Source organism: Leptonychotes weddellii, chromosome 1 (assembly GCF_054177405.1).
Source record: "Leptonychotes weddellii isolate Sample4059 chromosome 1, ASM5417740v2, whole genome shotgun sequence".
In the NCBI taxonomy this organism is placed as follows: Eukaryota; Metazoa; Chordata; class Mammalia; order Carnivora; family Phocidae; genus Leptonychotes; species Leptonychotes weddellii.
Window position 1 is genome coordinate 162,328,691 of NC_138369.1, and position 18,783 is coordinate 162,347,473.

Here is an 18,783-nt window from a genome sequence, read left to right on the forward strand (position 1 = left end):
ATCACAGATTATGTAATGATCACAGATATGTAATGATCCAGATTTGGTGGGAAGTTTTGCTTTACTATATCACTGAAGGACCTAAACTATAACTCTGTTACTGAGAAGGAAAGAGGGAATTTGATATTTAAAAGTGTCCATCCTAACAAGCAATACTAACAGGAATGATTGTTAGGGAAGGAAGAAACAGAACCTTTGGAAACAATATTGAAGTTATTCAGTGAATGATTAAATAATCCTTTGTCAGGTGTAGAGTTTGATTTTACCTTACCTACACGCTTATAACTTAACTTGTTACTGTTTCATGCAATCTGGCAGAATGCACACAACTCCTGGGTCAGAGACAAATCATTTTATTAGTCACAGCACAGTAAGCAGTATGAGCATCGTATTTGCATTGGTTCTCCTTGTCTTCCAAATCCTGTAGAGTGACACCAAACGGTCCCGATGGATGCTACTCACACTGTTGGTTTGCCTCATAGCTCCAGAATATTCATCTTGGGGAATCCATTCTTTCATAGCAAGCAGTAAGCAAGCCTGTTCTGTGTATTCAGAGGAGACATTATCTTATTCCTCAGGATGGCATGCTACACAAACACAATTCTGAGAAATGGCTTCTGTCAGTAACTGTCAGGGCCTTGTATTCTTGGCATACCCAGCAAAATAGGTAGGAATATGAGACTCCAGTGAAGGGACTGTTCCTTCCAACACCCTTGGCACAGTAGCCTCTGTAGACATGTGTACAACAAGAAGATTCATGTTCTAAAGAATGAAAATTACATTCAGCATGGGGAGATTCTTTTTTTTTTTTATTCTTATGTTAATCCCCATACATTACATCATTAGTTTTAGATGTAGTGTTCCATGACTCATTGTTTGTGTATAACACCCAGTGCTCCATGCAGAACGTGCCCTCCTCAATACCCATCACCAGGCTAACCCATCCTCCCACCCCCCTCCCCTCTAGAACCCTCAGTTTGTTTTTCAGAGTCCATCGTCTCTCATGGTTCATCTACCCCTCCGATTTCCCCCCCTTCATTCTTCCAGCATGGGGAGATTCTTGATATCCTCTACTTAAAGTTTCAAATATTCTCTCTGCCAACAGGCACCTTCACAAATAATTATGGGTATATGAACATCCTTTGGAGGGACTGTAGAGCCATTTAGCGAAAGAGAGAAAAGACAGATGGATTAAGCAGAGTGTTATTTACTGAAAACTGATTTCTATATTTTATTTCCCCATGGCCTATTCTCAATTGATGAGTGAGACAGAGGACCTTTTCTTAAGCATATTACTATTGTATATTATACCAGAAATTCATGTAGCTCAGGGGACATATCTTTTGGAATGAATACTGAAATGGATGAATCCTATTCATTCATCTTTTTGTGATAATTATTTGAATGATAGCAATACTTAGCTGTCAGTGGCTTCAATAAGTGGGAGGCCCAGTGGAGAAGAAAGAATTTTGCTCATGTAAGTTAGACATGAACTTCACCACTCACCTGCTCTTCTATCATAAATCATGATTTATTATTTTTTGGTATCTGTAGGAAGTGGTGTGGTTGCCTGTTAAGAGCAAGAAAGTGAGTATCAGAGGCTCTGTGTTTAGCTTTTGGCTCTGCTATTCAGTGACTTTTGACAGCTCAGTCCCACTTGATATTTGGGTCATAAAGATTCTCTAGAATCAAGTGAGATATAATGATGAAAGTCCTTTCTAAACTGTAAAGCGTTTCACAAATATTTAATTACCAAGAATTATGCACACTAGAGCTTTTCTCTGTTAGAGGAGACTGAAGAATATATTCTCTCTCAATGCCAAGGGCATAATATAGCTCCTAATCTGAACAATTTTGATCATCCTATATCTACTTTTAGAAGGTTTAATTTAAAAAAAAAAAACTTAAAAAAAGCAACCATTTCAATCTCTTAGAAACTCTGCTCATGTGGCTCACTTTGTTATCTAACCATGTTGATAAATTAAAAATATTTTATTCAGCATTAAGTCTAAAAGGGTGGATTTGCATTTTATTGTTTTTTTATTGATAACAATAGTGATATTATTGGCAAATATAGGAATGAATGGCTAAAGGGGGAAATGCTTGGTTTTATATGGTAAAGCACACTTGGAATAGGGCATAGAAGTTGAAAAAAGATGGAAAATATTTACAGGGTGGTATCTGTTTGTGTGTACGTATGTATATTTGTGTGTGCACAATACAAATGTAAATCAAAACTCATTTTCCTCCTTTAGCTTCTTGAAATGTTATAATTGCTATGAAAACAAAAGGAAAGAGATGGCAATATAGCTCATTACTTTTTTTAAATACATAGTAGGATTATGTACTCCTGTTGACTTATTCACAGTAGTTTCCAAATAATATTCTTGTCTTTTTACTATCTCCTTTATGTTTACTTTAATTAACCACTCTAATAGTTGATTGGCAATGATGGAAGTTGCCAGAGAATCATAAAATATTTCAGCTGGAAGTGACTTTCAGGATCATATACTATAACGGATAAGAAAGTAAAGTCCATTTAAACATCTTTAAGGGTACACATCTGTATGGTGGTTTAAATTCTTAAGATCATTCCTCCTTTTCTTACTTGTAGCAGTTCTCATAAACTCTTATGTGTTATCTTAGAGTTGTCAAAGTATTTTAAAGCAATAACATCTCATTCTCTTTTTAGGTAGTTATTAGGAGTAAAAGTGGAGAGATCTTATATCGTATTTCACCATGGGCGAAGTATGTGACTCGTGAAGGTGATAATGTGAATTACGATTGGATACACTGGGATCCAGAACACCCATATAAAGTGAGAACAACAAATCTTTAAATAAATGCTTGTTCCAGTATTTCTAGGAAAATTAATTTTTACTTTTATAACTTTTATAGTAATGTTCAACTTCTCTCTTCACTGCCAGTTTTGTATTTTACATCATAGTGTATCTGATATACTATACATGTATCAGAGTCCATCATCTGTAGCCAATAAAATACAGAAGTGAGTTCTTGTTTTATCATGTGTTTCTGAGGATAAGAGGGAGAAAGAAATCTCTACATACTGACCTGAAGGGGATACTGCTTTTTTTTTTTAATCACAGTTTCTGATTCATCACAGATTCTTCAGTGATACAGTATTTCTCATTGTCATTGGTTTGAAGCAGTGTCCCAGTGTCCTTAGGAACAAGGCATAGGGAAGATACCTCATGAATGTATTATTTAGGGTTATTTTTAAGGCCATATCATTGTCAAGGTTTATATGTATCTTTGAACTCACTTTTTTGTATTCTAAGTTATTGGAGCTTGTTGATAAGTGCTTTGCATTTAATAATTATGTATACATTTTAAGCTGTTGTGTTTTCTCTAAGGCTCAATGATAAGGCATAAGCCATTTCATGATTACTCTTTTAAAACAGATCCATTAACATGATCCCAAAAAGGAATTTCTTTTCAAGAGAAAATTTCATGGATATAGCCAAATGCCTTTTATATGCGAAAGCAGTTCCAAACTATTTGAGTTGATTCACCATTTCATTTAACATGCTTAATCAGTTAGTATCATACCTGTATTTCTGATCTAATTCTTTATATAATTTTATATTCTGTAGTTTAAGCATTCCAAACCAACGAAGCCAAGAGGTCTAAGAATTTATGAATCTCATGTGGGAATTTCTTCCTATGAAGGAAAAATAGCTTCTTATAAACATTTTACATGCAATGTACTACCAAGAATCAAAGACCTTGGTAAGTAATAACTGTGATTTTTATTCAGATAAAATTTTAATGAGTCTGTTCTCTTATTAGAAAAGCTAATTACAAGTGTCTCTTTTTTTGTGTTAAGAGATTAAATATGTAATAGAAATGCATTTTATTTTAGGCTTCTCAAATTGCCCTGTAATAGTGATAGCATAGAAAAGAGAAATGGAATAAGATAGAGCATAAGAATTCAAGATATTATAACAATTTCAATTTTAAGTAATGTGAACTGATGGCTTCCAAATTGTAGATGAATATGTAAGCATAATTACTTTTCTACAGGAAAGAACTTTTATCAATTTAAGTGGTCATTGATTATAGCCTGTTCATTTTAGTCTATTAGGGAAAAAAATCTTACATTTTTTTAAGGTTACTGGAACTCATTTTGTATCAGAGTCAATACTTTGATTCTGACCCTGATACAAATGTGTGTGTGTACATATATATGTGTATATATATATATACACATCTCCGGTCTGTCTTATTTGACAGATATTTATGGTGCATCTTTGTTCTAAGACATTGTTCTAGATATTTGTATGTTGGATTGTAATGACACAGATCCTTGTCTTCATGGGAACAACCAGGAAAGTTAATAGTGTACTGCTGAATTATTGATTCAGTATGCTTTAAATTTGTTATTTTTCTTTTTATTGGTAATGCTTTTTTATCATTTTACAGCCTATTAGCACCTGCTCCAACAGCTAGGCAGGAAGATAAAGTACATTTAATTGTTCTGCTTCTGGTAGGCAGTCCAAACTTTGGCTAGAAGAAAGGTTTTCAACTCACTGTTAAAGTTCTGTTATACATGGATCTTAATTGTCTGTGATGGTGAGGTCAGATTCCAGAAACCAGAATTAAGTAAATATATGAAGAATTTAATATTAATTATATTTAATAGGTATTATATTTAAATTGTCGTATTTGGGATGTTCTGCCATTTCATGCTGTAATACATTGTTTATGACCCAGGTCTTGCAGAAGGTTTGACAGAACAAGGATTCTCTTGTTCATTGTTGTGTTTCAGTTGAATAACACAGAACTCTGAACATAAATGAATCTAAGAATGAGTAATGCTATAAAATTAATAATAAAAACTATAAATCGGCGCTTGATCATAAGAATAATATTTATTTCATAATAGAGAAATAAACTACAAACTCTGTATTTTGTTATAAAATATATAATTCATTTATGTTACCTGAGCAGGAGTTTATATACATATTTCTGTCATGATAGAAATGTGATAGAGTTAGATTGTTTTTATAATGAAAAAGCCAACAGCAGATTATGAAGCATAGTTTATGTTTTTCTTTAAACATGAATCTCTAAATCTGAATGTGACTTTGCAGTGGTTCCACTATTAGTTCAGTACTGAAATATGTACAGGATGGGCGCCTGGTTGGCTCAGTCGGTTGGGCGACTGCCTTCGGCTCGGGTCGTGGTCCCAGGGTCCTGGGATCGAGTCCCACGTCGGGCTCCCTGCTCAGCGGGGAGCCTGCTTCTCCCTCTCCCTCTGCTGCTCTCCCCTGCTCATTCTCTCTCTCTCTCTCTCTCTCTCTCTCGCAAAAAAAAAAAAAATACTCTGTCTCAGGGTGCCTGGGTGGCTCAGTCGTTAAGCATCTGCCTTCGGCTAGGGTCATGATCTCAGGGTCCTGGGATCGAGCCCCGCATCAGGCTCCCTGCTCAGCGGGAAGCCTGCTTCTCCCTCTCCCACTCCCCCTGCTTGTGTTCCCTCTCTCGCCGTGTCTCTCTGTCAAATAAATAATAAAAATAAAATCTTTAAAAAAAAAAATGAAATATGTACAGGAGAAGCCATACTGACATGAATTGGACTTTGAGAACAGAGTATTTTCTATGTATGTTACAGAAATGGAACTTTCAAAGCAGTCAAATCATATTTGAAAATTCTACCAAATTTGAAGGAAAAAAATGTTTCCTTAGTTATTTTTTTAAAGATCAAAAGTTTCTTCTTTGATTATTTGCTTATATTAAAAACATATTAGTAAATGCTTCTGGGTTCTGTGTGCCCATGTGTGTACACAGACAACTTTGCAGTACCTGTATATAGGCATAGAAGTTGCAGAAAGTAGAAGAATTAATTCTGGCTTTGTAAAAGCTACCTTGCGGAAAAATGGATTTACTGGTATATCCTATGTTATATGGTAGAAATAATTAAAACATAAAGAAAAAGGTAAAATAAAAAGTATATGGCATGCAACTGGTTACTTTTATTTAGCTTTCATAGTCTTCAGTATGAATATTACAAGTGCAACTGAAGTTTAGCATATGTAGATTGCCATCTTTAATATTCTAAAGTCAAATTAAGAGTATATTTGCATATCATTTATTACTTGTTAAAATGAAGACGTTTCAAATAGCTAGACTACAACTCTCAATAACTAACTGTCCGATTTTGTGTTAGAAGGTCAGACAAGCAAAAGATATTAAAGCAGTAGAACTTTTCAAAGTGATCAAATCATTTATATGTAAATGATCATATATAAAACTTAATGTCTTCAGAACAAGGATGCTGTGTTTATATATTTTTTCATTTCTTTTTTTTTTTAATGTTGCTTTTAATCTCTGTTTGACCTTTGCTTGTATAGGATACAACTGCATTCAGATGATGGCAATAATGGAGCATGCTTACTATGCCAGTTTTGGTTACCAGATCACAAGCTTCTTTGCAGCTTCAAGGTAAAATGAAAGTCCCAATTCTAACCATTTTTATTTGAGAAAAAAAATAAAATGAATTTTTACCTTTTATATGATATTGGTTTGTAACCTAATTTAGAGTTAATAGAGTTAACAGAAGCTGAGCTTTTTTTTTTTTTTTTTTTTACTAAGATCATAGACTCTCTTCCCATCAAGCCTTAGAGGTTGGACATTGCTTTTCATGAAATGATTTCTGGTAAAGAATATCCAGTCAACCTGCTGAAATTGTCATGCATTTGGAGGCCCAAGTCTTAGTCAGAAAATCACGTCTCATGGAAGTCATAATTGCCAGAGCTCACATCCTTTTCTGGAAAGAGTTTGGCTATGTAGGAATGTGACTGAGAAGGCTCTTAGTAGAACATACTACTACAGAAGGATTGTCCTTTCCAGGCTAAAATCCAAGGAATGTGACTCTCTGGGCAGAAGGACACCAAGGAGTCCATGTAATTGAAGAAGTGCTGACCTAAATGACTGCAAGTTGAATAAGTCCAACATTGTCTCCACCTCATGGAGCTCACACTGTTGTGGCATATAATGTTAATCCAGTAATCATACTTGTTGATTTCTACCCATGATAAAAGCTAAGAAGAAAATGACAGGGTGCTATAAAAGCCTAGAATGAGGAATCTGATCAGTTTAGATTAGATCTGAACTGATGTTGGAACTGAGATCTAGAACATAATTAAGAGTGAACTGGGAGGGGGTGCCTGGGTGTCTCAGTCGTTAAGCGTCTGCCTTCGGCTCAGGTCATGATCCCGGGGTCCTGGGATCGAGCCCCGCATTGGGCTCCAGCCCCGCATTGGGCTCTAGCCCCGCATTGGGCTCCCTGCTCAGCGGGGAGTCTGCTTCTCCCTCTGCCCCTCCACCTCGCTCATGCTCTAGCTCTCTCTCTCTCAAATAAATAAATAAAATCTTTAAAAATAAAATTAAAAAAAAAAAAAAGAGTGAACTGAGAGGAGGGGTGAAGTGGGAATAGGGAGAGAGCTTTCCAAGCATAGAGAAAAGATACTGATCCTTTTACCTGTTTCTCTTTATAGTCGTTCCCCCTGAGTAAATTACCTATATTTATAATCTCTAAATCCTTCATTCCTCTTCTTGCTTGAACTCATTCCAGGTAAGCTCTTCACCTATTCATTGAAATTGCTCTTGTAAAGTGTACTGATGACCTCCACACTGTTAAGTCCACTGATCAGCTATTAACTTGCTTGAACTGTCTGCAGCATTTGGCACAATTAGTTACTTGTACCTTTTTAGGACATTTTTCTGTCCTTGGTTTTCAGGAAACTATTATCCTCCTGTTTGGGTTTTTCCTATCTCTCTTGCTGCTTTTTATTTATTTTTTAAAATTTCCTTTGCTTTTTCTGACCACTGAATATTGGACCTCCAGGGCTTAGCCCTTGGTTCCATTCTCTTCTGTGTATGTATGACATATATTGGGGGTCCCATCGAGTGTCATCCACTCTTATGGCTTAAATACACTTCACATTGTCCTGGACTTTTCCCTTTCTGTCAGGACATTCCTATACTCTAACTATCATAAAACCTAACCACCTTGTATCTTCAAAATGTATCCCAAATCTGGCTTCTTCAACTGCCACCACCCTGCTCCATGTTGCCATTATCTATAACCTGGATTATTTCAGTAGCCTTTTAATTGGGCATTCTGTTTTCTCTTGTTCTCCTACCCCTTCACTAGCCTTCTCTCCCTCCATACACATGGCTACTCTCTGCATAGTGACAAGAGTAACCACTTTAAAATAAAAGGTCATGTTACTCTCTTACTCAGAACTTTCTAGTGATTCCTTATCTCTTTCAGGTAAAAGTCAGAGGCCTTATATTGATCCATTAAGACCTCATGTGATCTGGGTCTTGACTGATTCTCTGGACTCATCCCTTTATTGATCATTCCACTCTGGGCCACACTAGCCTATTTGCTTTTCGTCCAAGTGTTCCTAGCTTATTTCCCCAGTGCCCTTTCTTTCTAAATATTCTATCTTTTAAATGTTCACATGCCTTACTCCCTTCTTCTTCCAGGTGTTCCTTCGAACATTGCCTTCTTCATGAAACTTTCACTTGATAACCCTGTTTAGAATAGCAAACCCGCCCTTTCTACCAGCGGCTTTGCTTCGTTTTTCTTTAGAGAAGTTATTGCTATCTGACATCCCCCATGTTTTGCTTATTTATTTGTAGTCCTCCAAATAGAATGTAAATTCCATGAGGGCAGTGATATTTATTTTGTTCACTGCTGAATCCCAGAGTATAGAAAATTTCATGACACATGGTAGATAGCTTAATAAGTATTTGTTGAAAAAACAAATGAATGAAATTTTAAGGCTATTTATTCTCTGAACACGCTGTTCACTGAGTAGGAAAAAAAAGGCTAGGTGGCTGCGATAAGGAGAGAAAGGAGTAAAGGGTCATAAATCTAAAGTTATTGGAAGGAGCCAAATTAAACAGTGCAGTAGGTCATGATAAGGTCCACAGTCTTCATCCTAAGGACAACGGGAGTGCAAGTATGATTTTAGTAAAAATGAAATGATCACATTGCATTTTTCAAAGACAGGTCTTGCTGCCCAATGGAGTTAGCTAGCAGGAGACCTGCTATATACTAAGGACTGTACTGTATCGTGGGAAACCAGATAGTCACAGCCCCTGCGCTCAAGTGAGGAAGTGAGACAATAATAATCACAAGGGCAATTGGGTGATTATTTATTTAAAAGCAAAGTTGATGCTATGGAAGGCCAATATTGAGATTTTACATAGGTTAAGAAAAGCCTTCCCTCTTAGGAGTGATTTGTTTTCTATTTCATGCAGACAAGAAAACTGCTGTTAACACAAACACCTGTGCCTATGAGCTACCCATGTTTTCTGCTTGGGTGGTGACAGACATGGCACATTCTCTCGGCCTTCTGGCACCTGGGGGCATTCCAGTTTGGGAATAAGTAAGTGCAAGAGGGATGGTCTCACTCAAGGCACCAAGGATATTCAAAGAAATACTCTAAGAGCCCCCCCAACCCTGAGCACACACATTCACAGGGATGGCCAAGTATATGAACAGGGATGACAATGCTGTCCAGGCTAGGTAGGCTTGGAGAAGGAAATCAGAAGCTCTGAGTATAGAGAAACAAAATTTACTGCCTACCTACTCAAAATGTGAATTTTCACGGGGATGTAAATCTACATGCAATAGCTGGATTTAAATTACTGTTTTTTTTATTGAATGCTTTTATAGAAAATATGATGCCACATTGACTTGTATCTAAGTATTATATCATATTGAATTTGCATATTTAAAGTATCCAGTACTGTACTGGTAAAGCAATTGATACACAATAAATGATTAGATGTTTGCTTTAAATATGATACGATTTTGTTTTTGCTTTATTCTTTACCTTTAGCCGTTATGGAACGCCTGAAGAGCTAAAAGAACTGGTTGACACGGCTCACTCAATGGGTATCACGGTCCTCTTAGATGTGGTACACAGCCACGCTTCAAAAAATTCAGAAGATGGATTGAACATGTTTGATGGGACTGATTCCTGTTATTTTCATTCTGGACCTAGAGGGAATCATGATCTTTGGGATAGTCGATTGTTTGCCTACTCCAGGTAGGTACATACCATATGGAAATGTCTTTGTTTAAAAAACATTTCAAGGAATATTACTAAGTTCATTGTGTGTGTGTGTAGTCTTTCACTGGTATATAATTAATTAGTTCAATTATTTAAAATTTTATAAGGAATATTTAACACACTTACAGAATTTACCTTGTTTTGAATAGCACATGTATTTGTGGTAAGTTGTGTTAAATTGCAGTTTTACCAATCTTATGTCATTTAAAATATATTGGTTATATGGCCATTTAAAAGGATTAATGTGAATATTTTTTTAATATCTAAAAGAATACTTTATTAGGTTGTATTAACTGTAGCAAATCTCCTTTTAATAGAAATATGTACATGGTTTTAAGTAGGCAGTTTTTCAAAATTGTACTTCATATTTTGCTATCTTAATAATATTGCCATGTTCTTGATCACAGCTAAATTAATATAACTTTAATAACAACTAACATTTATTAGTATGTAATATGTCAGGGATGATGCTAAGTGTTTTAGATACATTAGCTACATATTTTATTTATTCTGCATAGCAACTCTACTTACACATGGTAAGTCCTATTATTAGGACCACGTTACATAAAAGTAAACTAAGGCTTAATGTTGAAACAATTAAGATTAAACCCACCTCTGACTTCTTTTACCATTTAAGTAGAAAGGGGTTTTAGGTGATTAAATAGCATAATATGGCAAAAATATTTCAAAAAGTGAAAAATACTAACAGTTTGTATCCATTATTGATTATAAGTGAAAATATGAAAATACGCTGTCAGAAATATTAAAAGTAGCAGAGTATCAATGTATAACTAATTTTTTATAATATTTTTAAAAGAAATTTAATGAATTTTCTTTTGGATGTTGCATTATACATAAACATACACATATCTGGAAAACGAGCAGTATAGAAAAACGCTTTAGCAAGTACCTTGACAAAATGAAGATTTCTAATTTTTCAACATAAATTAGATGACTTTCATATGGAGGAAATTGTTCTGCTTTGCTCTTTCCTGAATATTATACATTGTTTTATATTTCATAACGTATAGGAATCACTCAGGCCAGACGAAGCCACATAACACATGAGAAAAGACACAAGAGGTGGAGTGGGTGGCAGGGTTCCAGGCCGAGTTTCATTCTGGAACAAATCGATTAATCATTCTGGCTCTCAGGTTTTTCATTATAAGAGGAGGCAGAGTTTGGGGGCTAATACAATTCCCTTTGCAAAGGTATTTTGTATTTGTGTCACCTTTTTGAACATTGCTTTTCCTACTACGGATTTATAACAAGTAAAAAGGACTGAACCTGTGCTAATTCTGTGGTATAACTCCACTCTTGAGAAAATCTTATAAACGTAGATTGTGGGCAAGTGATACAATTAACTGAGATCTCTGGTTCATATTTAGAGGAATAAGAGTTGACTCTATACTGCAGAACTGTGCCTTATGAAAAGCATACATTAAATGGTTCAATTTTTGTGTTAGGACAGTTATTCTGTAGAGCTGTGTCTTTAAAAAGAAATAATTTAAGTGTATGGATCTTTATGTTAAAAAGATTATTTTATTGGGCGCCTGGGTGGCTCAGTTGGTTAAGCGACTGCCTTCGGCTCAGGTCATGATCCTGGAGTCCCGGGATCGAGTCCCGCATCGGGCTCCCTGCTCGGCAAGGAGCCTGCTTCTCCCTCTGACCCTCCCCCCTCTCATGTGCTCTCTCTCTCCTCTCATCCTCTCTCTCAAATAAATAAATAAAATCTTTAAAAAAAAAAAAGATTATTTTATTAAAATATTTATTGTAGTGTGTTTTTCCCTACCTCGAGCTCTCATAGTCCATTAAAAGTCATCCAATTTTCTAAAGAAAAAGGATTATACATAATTGTTTTAAAAAACATTTCTTTTGCAGAAGTTAAGACATATTTAACATTTTATTTAATACTTGTTTTCTTTTGTTATGGAATTAACCATTAATCTTGCTTTTGGTAAAAAATATATATCATGATTTTGGCTTATTATTTTTATTATGAATAATTTTTTGGCTGCATTATGTCATATAGGCCTAGTCCTTTGTAAATATAGTTCCATTTAAAATCCATTTTATTAATGTTCTATTCTATTTGATATCTATATTTTCCAATTTAATAGAATTCGTTTTTTCTGTATCAGCTTATACTTACTGGTTATGACATCCTTATACAATATAGATAAAACCTTACAAAGCCAAATTAAACAATTTAAATCGCTAAATTTAAACAAATAATTTTTTAATACTTAGGTTTCTCAATATATGAAATACTAAAGATTGTTGGACCAGAATTATTTTCTCAATACTTCGTGCAATTTATTAAAAGCTTTTTTGACAAAATTTATATTAGGTTGATGAAACTTATAAGGCTTTTCTTTTACATTTTCTTCCTTCTATTCTGATTAGTTATAGCATATGTAAAATAACATTGCTCTGGTAGAATGCTAAAGCCATTTTTATAATCAGCATTCATGTTTAAAGTCGGATTCTGTTGTTTTGGTTATTTATTGCTGCTTAACAAACCAGCTCAAAATTTAGTGACTTCAGATAACAGCAGTTGTTTATTTTGTTTCTAGATCTGCAATTTGGGCATAGCTCAGGCAGACAGCTCTTCCTGTCTTCATGTTGTGTCAGTTAGAGTGGCTCAGTTAAGGGGTGGAGCTTTCAGTGTCCACTTTAAAGATGGTTCACTCACATGACTGACAGTTGGTGCTGGCTGTGGGCCAGAGGGCCTCAGCTCCACTTCTTGGAGCCCACTTCACAGCCTACTTGGGCTTTCTTACAACAGTGAATGTACTAGATAACAGGACATGCAGGCTTCCATTTCTTAACGTCTGGGTCGAGAAACTGACCCAACATCATTTCTTCTATAAACTATAGCTCAAACAGTTACAATTTCAAGGAGAGGGGACATGGACCCCTTCATTCAATGGCAGGAGCATTAAAGAATTTTTGTGCTATGTTTTTAAATCCCCACATCTTGGGGTGCCTGGGTGGCTCAGTTGGTTAAGCGTCTGCTTTTGGCTCAGGTCATGATCCCAGGTCCTGGGATCGAGCCCCGCGTCAGGTTCCCTGCTCAGCGGAGAGCCTGCTTCCTCTCTCTCTGCTTGCTGCTCTGCCTACTTGTGCTCTCTCTCTATCTCTCTGTCAAATAAATAAATAAAATCTTTAAAAATGAATAAATAAATCCCCACATCTAAAAAGTTTTGACCACACACAGTGAATATGCCATTTCACAAATTCAAAAAAATATTGAAATACCTGTGTATGGGGAAATACTTCTTTTTAAGCCTTATTTCTGTGGTAGAGAGTTTTGTCTGAAATAAGCAAGTTTTTTAAAAATATACTTTTCGTTATAAAAGTAATGTCAGTGTTGATAATTAGAAAGTATAAAAAAGCACGTTATTCAAAATAAAAAATTATTATCCTTAATAAATATAAATAACATTCTTTGTACATGAATGCATTTAATGAATATAAACTCATTAAACATGCAAATAACACATGAAAACCTAGCCTTCACTAATATTTTCCCCATAGAGTAGCTACTCTGCCTGTAATTTTGGATTTGTTCCTTATCCAGATGAAATCAGAAGATACGTATTTTAAAATATAAGTTATTTTCCACCCCTTATCTTTGATTTGTTGATTAATATTATCCTCCATGGAAAAGTATATATAAAAGTGGTACATGGTTTATGTAAGGCCTAAGCCTCTTCTTTGAAAACTTGTAATAATTTTTGAAATTATTATATTTACTGTTTGAGAAAATTAATCTTATATAGAATCAGCTTCTGTAAGATATGTTGCTGATGCTCATTTCATCCTATCTATATGTCACAACCTGTCACCGTTTATAATCTCTGATTCAAGTGCCATCATCAAAGTTATCAGAATTAAATCTCTAACTCTGAGTAATACCAGAGATCCTGACTGCGCTATTTCATTACCTGCTATGAATAAATTTCCAATCAGGAGCTGCCCATGTTTTAATTTTCTGTCTACTCGGCTGAACTGCCTTCTAGCTCTGCTAAATTACTAATGACAGTTCATAACAGAGATTGGGTTGTCCTTACTTTAGTTGGTAAAGAGAACTTTCTCACAAATCTGTCATCTATAAGTTTCTGAAGTTTTTAGAGTTAAGAAATAATGGATACAATTTAGAGGTCTCAGTTTTAAATTCTGTTTTGCATATTCGTCTGGCACAATGTAAATACACTTGATAAAATAAGAAGACAGCTGCAAATTTGTTGAGTCTAAACAATTATTATACCTTAACTATTACTAAAGTTTCAAATGAGTACCTTTTCTTTGTTGAATATTTCTTTCAGAGATAAGATATTGAATCTCAAAGGAGATAACGTAGTAGAGCTAATGCTCATATTTTCCCTGAACCTTACATTTGGATACAAAGGTAGTATATTTATTCCATCAGCATGGGTTCCTGATGAAACAACTTTTAGGTAGGAAGATACTCTACTGTTATCTTGAGTTACTAGAGTTCTTCTAGAAACAAAAATAAATCCAGTTTGTTTTTTAAGGTCATAATCATGAATGGAATAAAATACTTCTTAGTATAGACACTATAATAATTGGGTTTTAACCATGATAGGTCTTTTCCATAAGTTAGAATGTGGAAGGAAATTCATGGGGGCCTTCCCTGTTTAGAGTGGATATTTGTATCTTAAGTGGTCTATGATTTCATATGTTTTTTTCTTTTTTTAGTTTGTCAATATAGTAAATTCCATTTATTGATTTTTGAATGTTAGGCCGGTCTTGCATTCCTGGGATAAACCCTCATGAACATAGTTGCTAATATTCTAAACAAAATTTTAGCATATTTATATATGACATTTTATCATGACCAAATCAGTTCTTAATGATCCATCTTTTGTTTATTGTGCACTGATATATTAGCTAAGGAGTGATTAGCAAGATGTTTAAAAACTAAGCATCCAGGACATGAATAGAAACTTCTAAAATTATTATTTTAAAGTCATGTACTTTTTTGTGGTTTCTTAAAAGCAAAAAACCAAAAAGCACATGTCATTGGGCGAAATAATTTCACTTTTTTGCTGTAGTAGAAATGACCATGGGGCATCTGGGTGGCTCAGTCAGTTAAGCATCTGACTCTTGATTTCGGCTCAGGTCATGATCTCAGGGTCATGAGACTGAGCCCTCAGTCAGGCTCTACACTCAGTGTGGAGTCTGTTTAGGATTCTCTTTCTCTCTCTCTTTGCCCCTTCTACCCCTCTTGGCCCTCCCCACCCCGACTCCCACATGCTCTCTTTCTAAAAAAAAAAAAAAAAAAAGGACCACAATAACAAAGAAATAACAGCATAGTAAAGGTAAATATGTACAACTACTTTTGAAAACAGTTTGGTATTATCTGGAAAACTTAAAGATTCATATGTCCTAGGATGTGTTACAAAGCCTATATGCTTGGTTAACTCCTGAGCATATGCTTATCAGAAGTTTGGGGAAAAAATAGACCAAAAAGTCATTCCCTTCAGGGTGCAGGTGATATTTTAAAAGTTAACTTGAAGTAATGGTCTTTAAAGAAATACCAAGAAAAAAATTCCATCATTGTGATTTTATTGCCACAATTTCAGTCATAAAATTTCTTTGCATACACATAAATCTTGGACGTAGTTTTTATCAAACTTTTAAAGTGTTTTCAGTTTCAGTATATCTTAAGCCCATTGGTTATAAATATAAATGAATCCTCTTGTGGTTACTCAGCAAAAGTAACCTGACTAACTTCAGGGAAAATGGAAATATACAAGTCAGATTTCAGCAAAGATGGTAGATGATGGAGGGAGTTGAAAGAAGAATTTTATAATGTAATAGAGTCATTGATCCTCTCATTTTTACCTATATATTTTAGTGAGCTGTTACAGCCAGGGTAAGTATTAAAATCACATATCAAAGTGACTTTTAACTTTAACCAGACCCTTGATTATTTTATCTTTATTTTAAAATTAGTTTCGTGGCGCCTGGGTGGCTCAGTTGGTTAAGCGTCTATCTTGGGCTCAGGTCTTGATCCAGGAGTCCCAGGATCAAGCCCCACATCCAGCTCCCTGCTCAATGGGAGTCTGCTTCTCCCTCTGACCCTCCTCCCTCTCATGCTCTGTCTCACTCTCTCTCTTTAATAAATAAAATCTTTTAAAAAAATTAAAAAAAAATAATATTATTTCTTTTTGTGTATGAGTTAACAGTGCACCTAATGTATTACTCAAGTGTCACATATATACAATTAATAAATATATATAGGGGAGAATGTGTTGAAAAGTTTTCACTGATACTTTACACAATCAAAAAAGTTTACAAATCACTGAATGAGACCATTTTTTTAGTTAGATTAAGGTTAACATCGTAGACTTTTTAAAAATAAACTTTTTAGGTTAACATCATAGATTTTAAAAAAATAAACTACTTTTTCTGAATAATTCATTTATTCTATTGACTTGTTTAACAAACATTAAACATCTACCAAGTGCCATGTCTTCAGAGAGGTGATATTTTCAATATATTTAAATGTAGCACAAACTCTAAAATAAAATACATGTTTTTAATTTCTTTGGATACATATCCAAACATTTCATATTTTTAATTGAGGTAATACATCATCATTTTAGACAGACAAATACCTGTCCTATTTGCTTTATAAACTTATAAAAAGTAAAAAAGATGATTTTTATAGAGCAAATGATAATGATTAAAAGACAGTTTTGGACATAGATTTAGCAAACAGCTAACTATTCCAAAGACAGGCAATTAAAAACAAACAAATAATAGCCTATTCTTCATTAAGAATATTAAAATCTCACAGTAAGATTGTTAATAGCTTCAGTGAATGCTGGATATCCCATAAAAAGTCTTAATTGTTTTCTTCTTTCCTAGTATTTTTTCTTCTCCTTTTAGTATTTCTTTGTTGTATAAGCCAGAACGTCCTTTCAGCTTGATTAAGGAAAATGGTTAAATCTACTATTTCAAAGAAAGTAGAGTTAGACTCAAAATTCAGACTAATTTTTTTTTGTAAAAGAGATTAAGAAAGTTGCTATATCAATCTAATCTGTCTGGATTTGAGTGTGAATAGTAGAAATATAACTTTTCTCGGGGCGCCTGGGTGGTTCAGTCGTTAAGCATCTGCCTTCGGCTCAGGTCATGGTCCCAGGGTCCTGGGATCAAGTCCCACATCGGGCTCCCTGCTCCGTGGGAAGCCTGCTTCTCTCTCTCCCACTCCCCCTGCTTGTGTTCCCTCTCTGGCTGTGTCTCTCTCTGTCAAATAAATAAATAAAATCTTAAAAAAAAAAAAAAAAAGAAATATAACTTTTCTCACAGGGTTTATGAGATTATTCAGCCTAGCTGAAAGGTTTTTGTTGATGTGGAGCACTGCACAGGGGTGAGGATTTACAGTTTTTGTATGAACTTTTTTCCTGGTATTATCTGCCCCGTTTATTCCTCTCAAGTCAAAATTTAGGTGCACAGGGATATTGTGAAAATATCTTGAGTATTTAGGTCTTATTCACCTGTAACATTCATTCTCAAATCCAAACTCACTCTAAAGTAGGACAGTTCTACTTGGTAATTTGCCTTAAATTTGAAAACGCTGTGCATCACTCTCCAAGCAGCTTCTTTAGCTTAAGACATTGGTCCATGTTAGTGAAAACGGTCCGAAAGTCCCCATTCAATGATTATTCATTTAAGTGTGGAAATGACGTAGAGTCTATAGTAATAATATCTGGTTTTGTTAATGACCTTTTTAAACAAGCAAGTAAAAGTGAAAAAAAAATCTATTTTCCATCTGTGGGTAACAAAACAACTTGTTTAAGCATGTCTGTTTTCTAGGGTATGGACTAGCAGTTTTGAAGTTATGAAGTAATATTTCATAGTTTCCTAGCCGAATGATGTCCGGTAAATAATCCATGTTGTACTGAGCCAATTATTTTTCAGAAAATATGAGTATCTTATAATTTTGGAAGAACACATTTATAAGTGATATAAAGATTATTCATTTTTGAAGGCTTTCCCCCTATTCATATAGATTAGTGATCAGGCCTATTTTTCTCTAATTCCCGAATTTCCCCTCCACATTTTGTGATGTGTGAGATATCCCTGTTTGGTTTTACCTCAGGTCTTCAGTCTGTCTTCTTTTTCTTTCATTGTTAGTAAGAGAAGCCCTCAGCCTCAGGATTTATTTCATTGTCTCCTTCCAGGTTAATATATCTCCCAAAGATTAGACCTTTGCCTGTGTGGCCTTTCAAAATTCTGTCTGCTGAAAGCATCAGTAAAACTCAGGAGCAGTTAGACTTTACATTTACTCTCAGTGCTTCAGGAAACAAAACAGCATAATAGCCAACTTTTCTGAAACTTGAGCTCTGTTCTTAGTACTATGTTAAGGTTAGCAAATGGGGCCGACTAGCTGTCCAGGTGCGTTATCTGGTCTTTATGGAGTGATGATGATCGTGATGATTTCGGTGGTTACCGTTGTGACTACCTGATACACGACGACTCCTCTAGTCCCCCCTCTGTTCCCTCTCTCCTATTCTTTTTTTTTTTTTTTAAGATTTTTATTTATTTAACAGAGATAGAGAGCACAAGTAGGCAGAGCGGCAGAGGGAGAGGGAGAAGCAGGCTCTCTGCCGAGCAGGGAGCCCGATGCGGGGCT

General features: G+C 35.0%; 1 protein-coding gene across 1 annotated transcript in view; it reads left to right on the plus strand.

The window, feature by feature from the left end:
- Nucleotides 1-18,783, plus strand: part of GBE1 (1,4-alpha-glucan branching enzyme 1) — a 276,713-nt gene that overhangs the window by 132,281 nt on the left and 125,649 nt on the right. The window contains exons 4-7 of the mRNA XM_006726989.3: nt 2,693-2,818; nt 3,615-3,750; nt 6,372-6,462; nt 9,879-10,088. Coding sequence (XP_006727052.1) covers nt 2,693-2,818; nt 3,615-3,750; nt 6,372-6,462; nt 9,879-10,088 — 563 coding nt within the window. The remainder of the gene's footprint in view (nt 1-2,692; nt 2,819-3,614; nt 3,751-6,371; nt 6,463-9,878; nt 10,089-18,783) is intronic.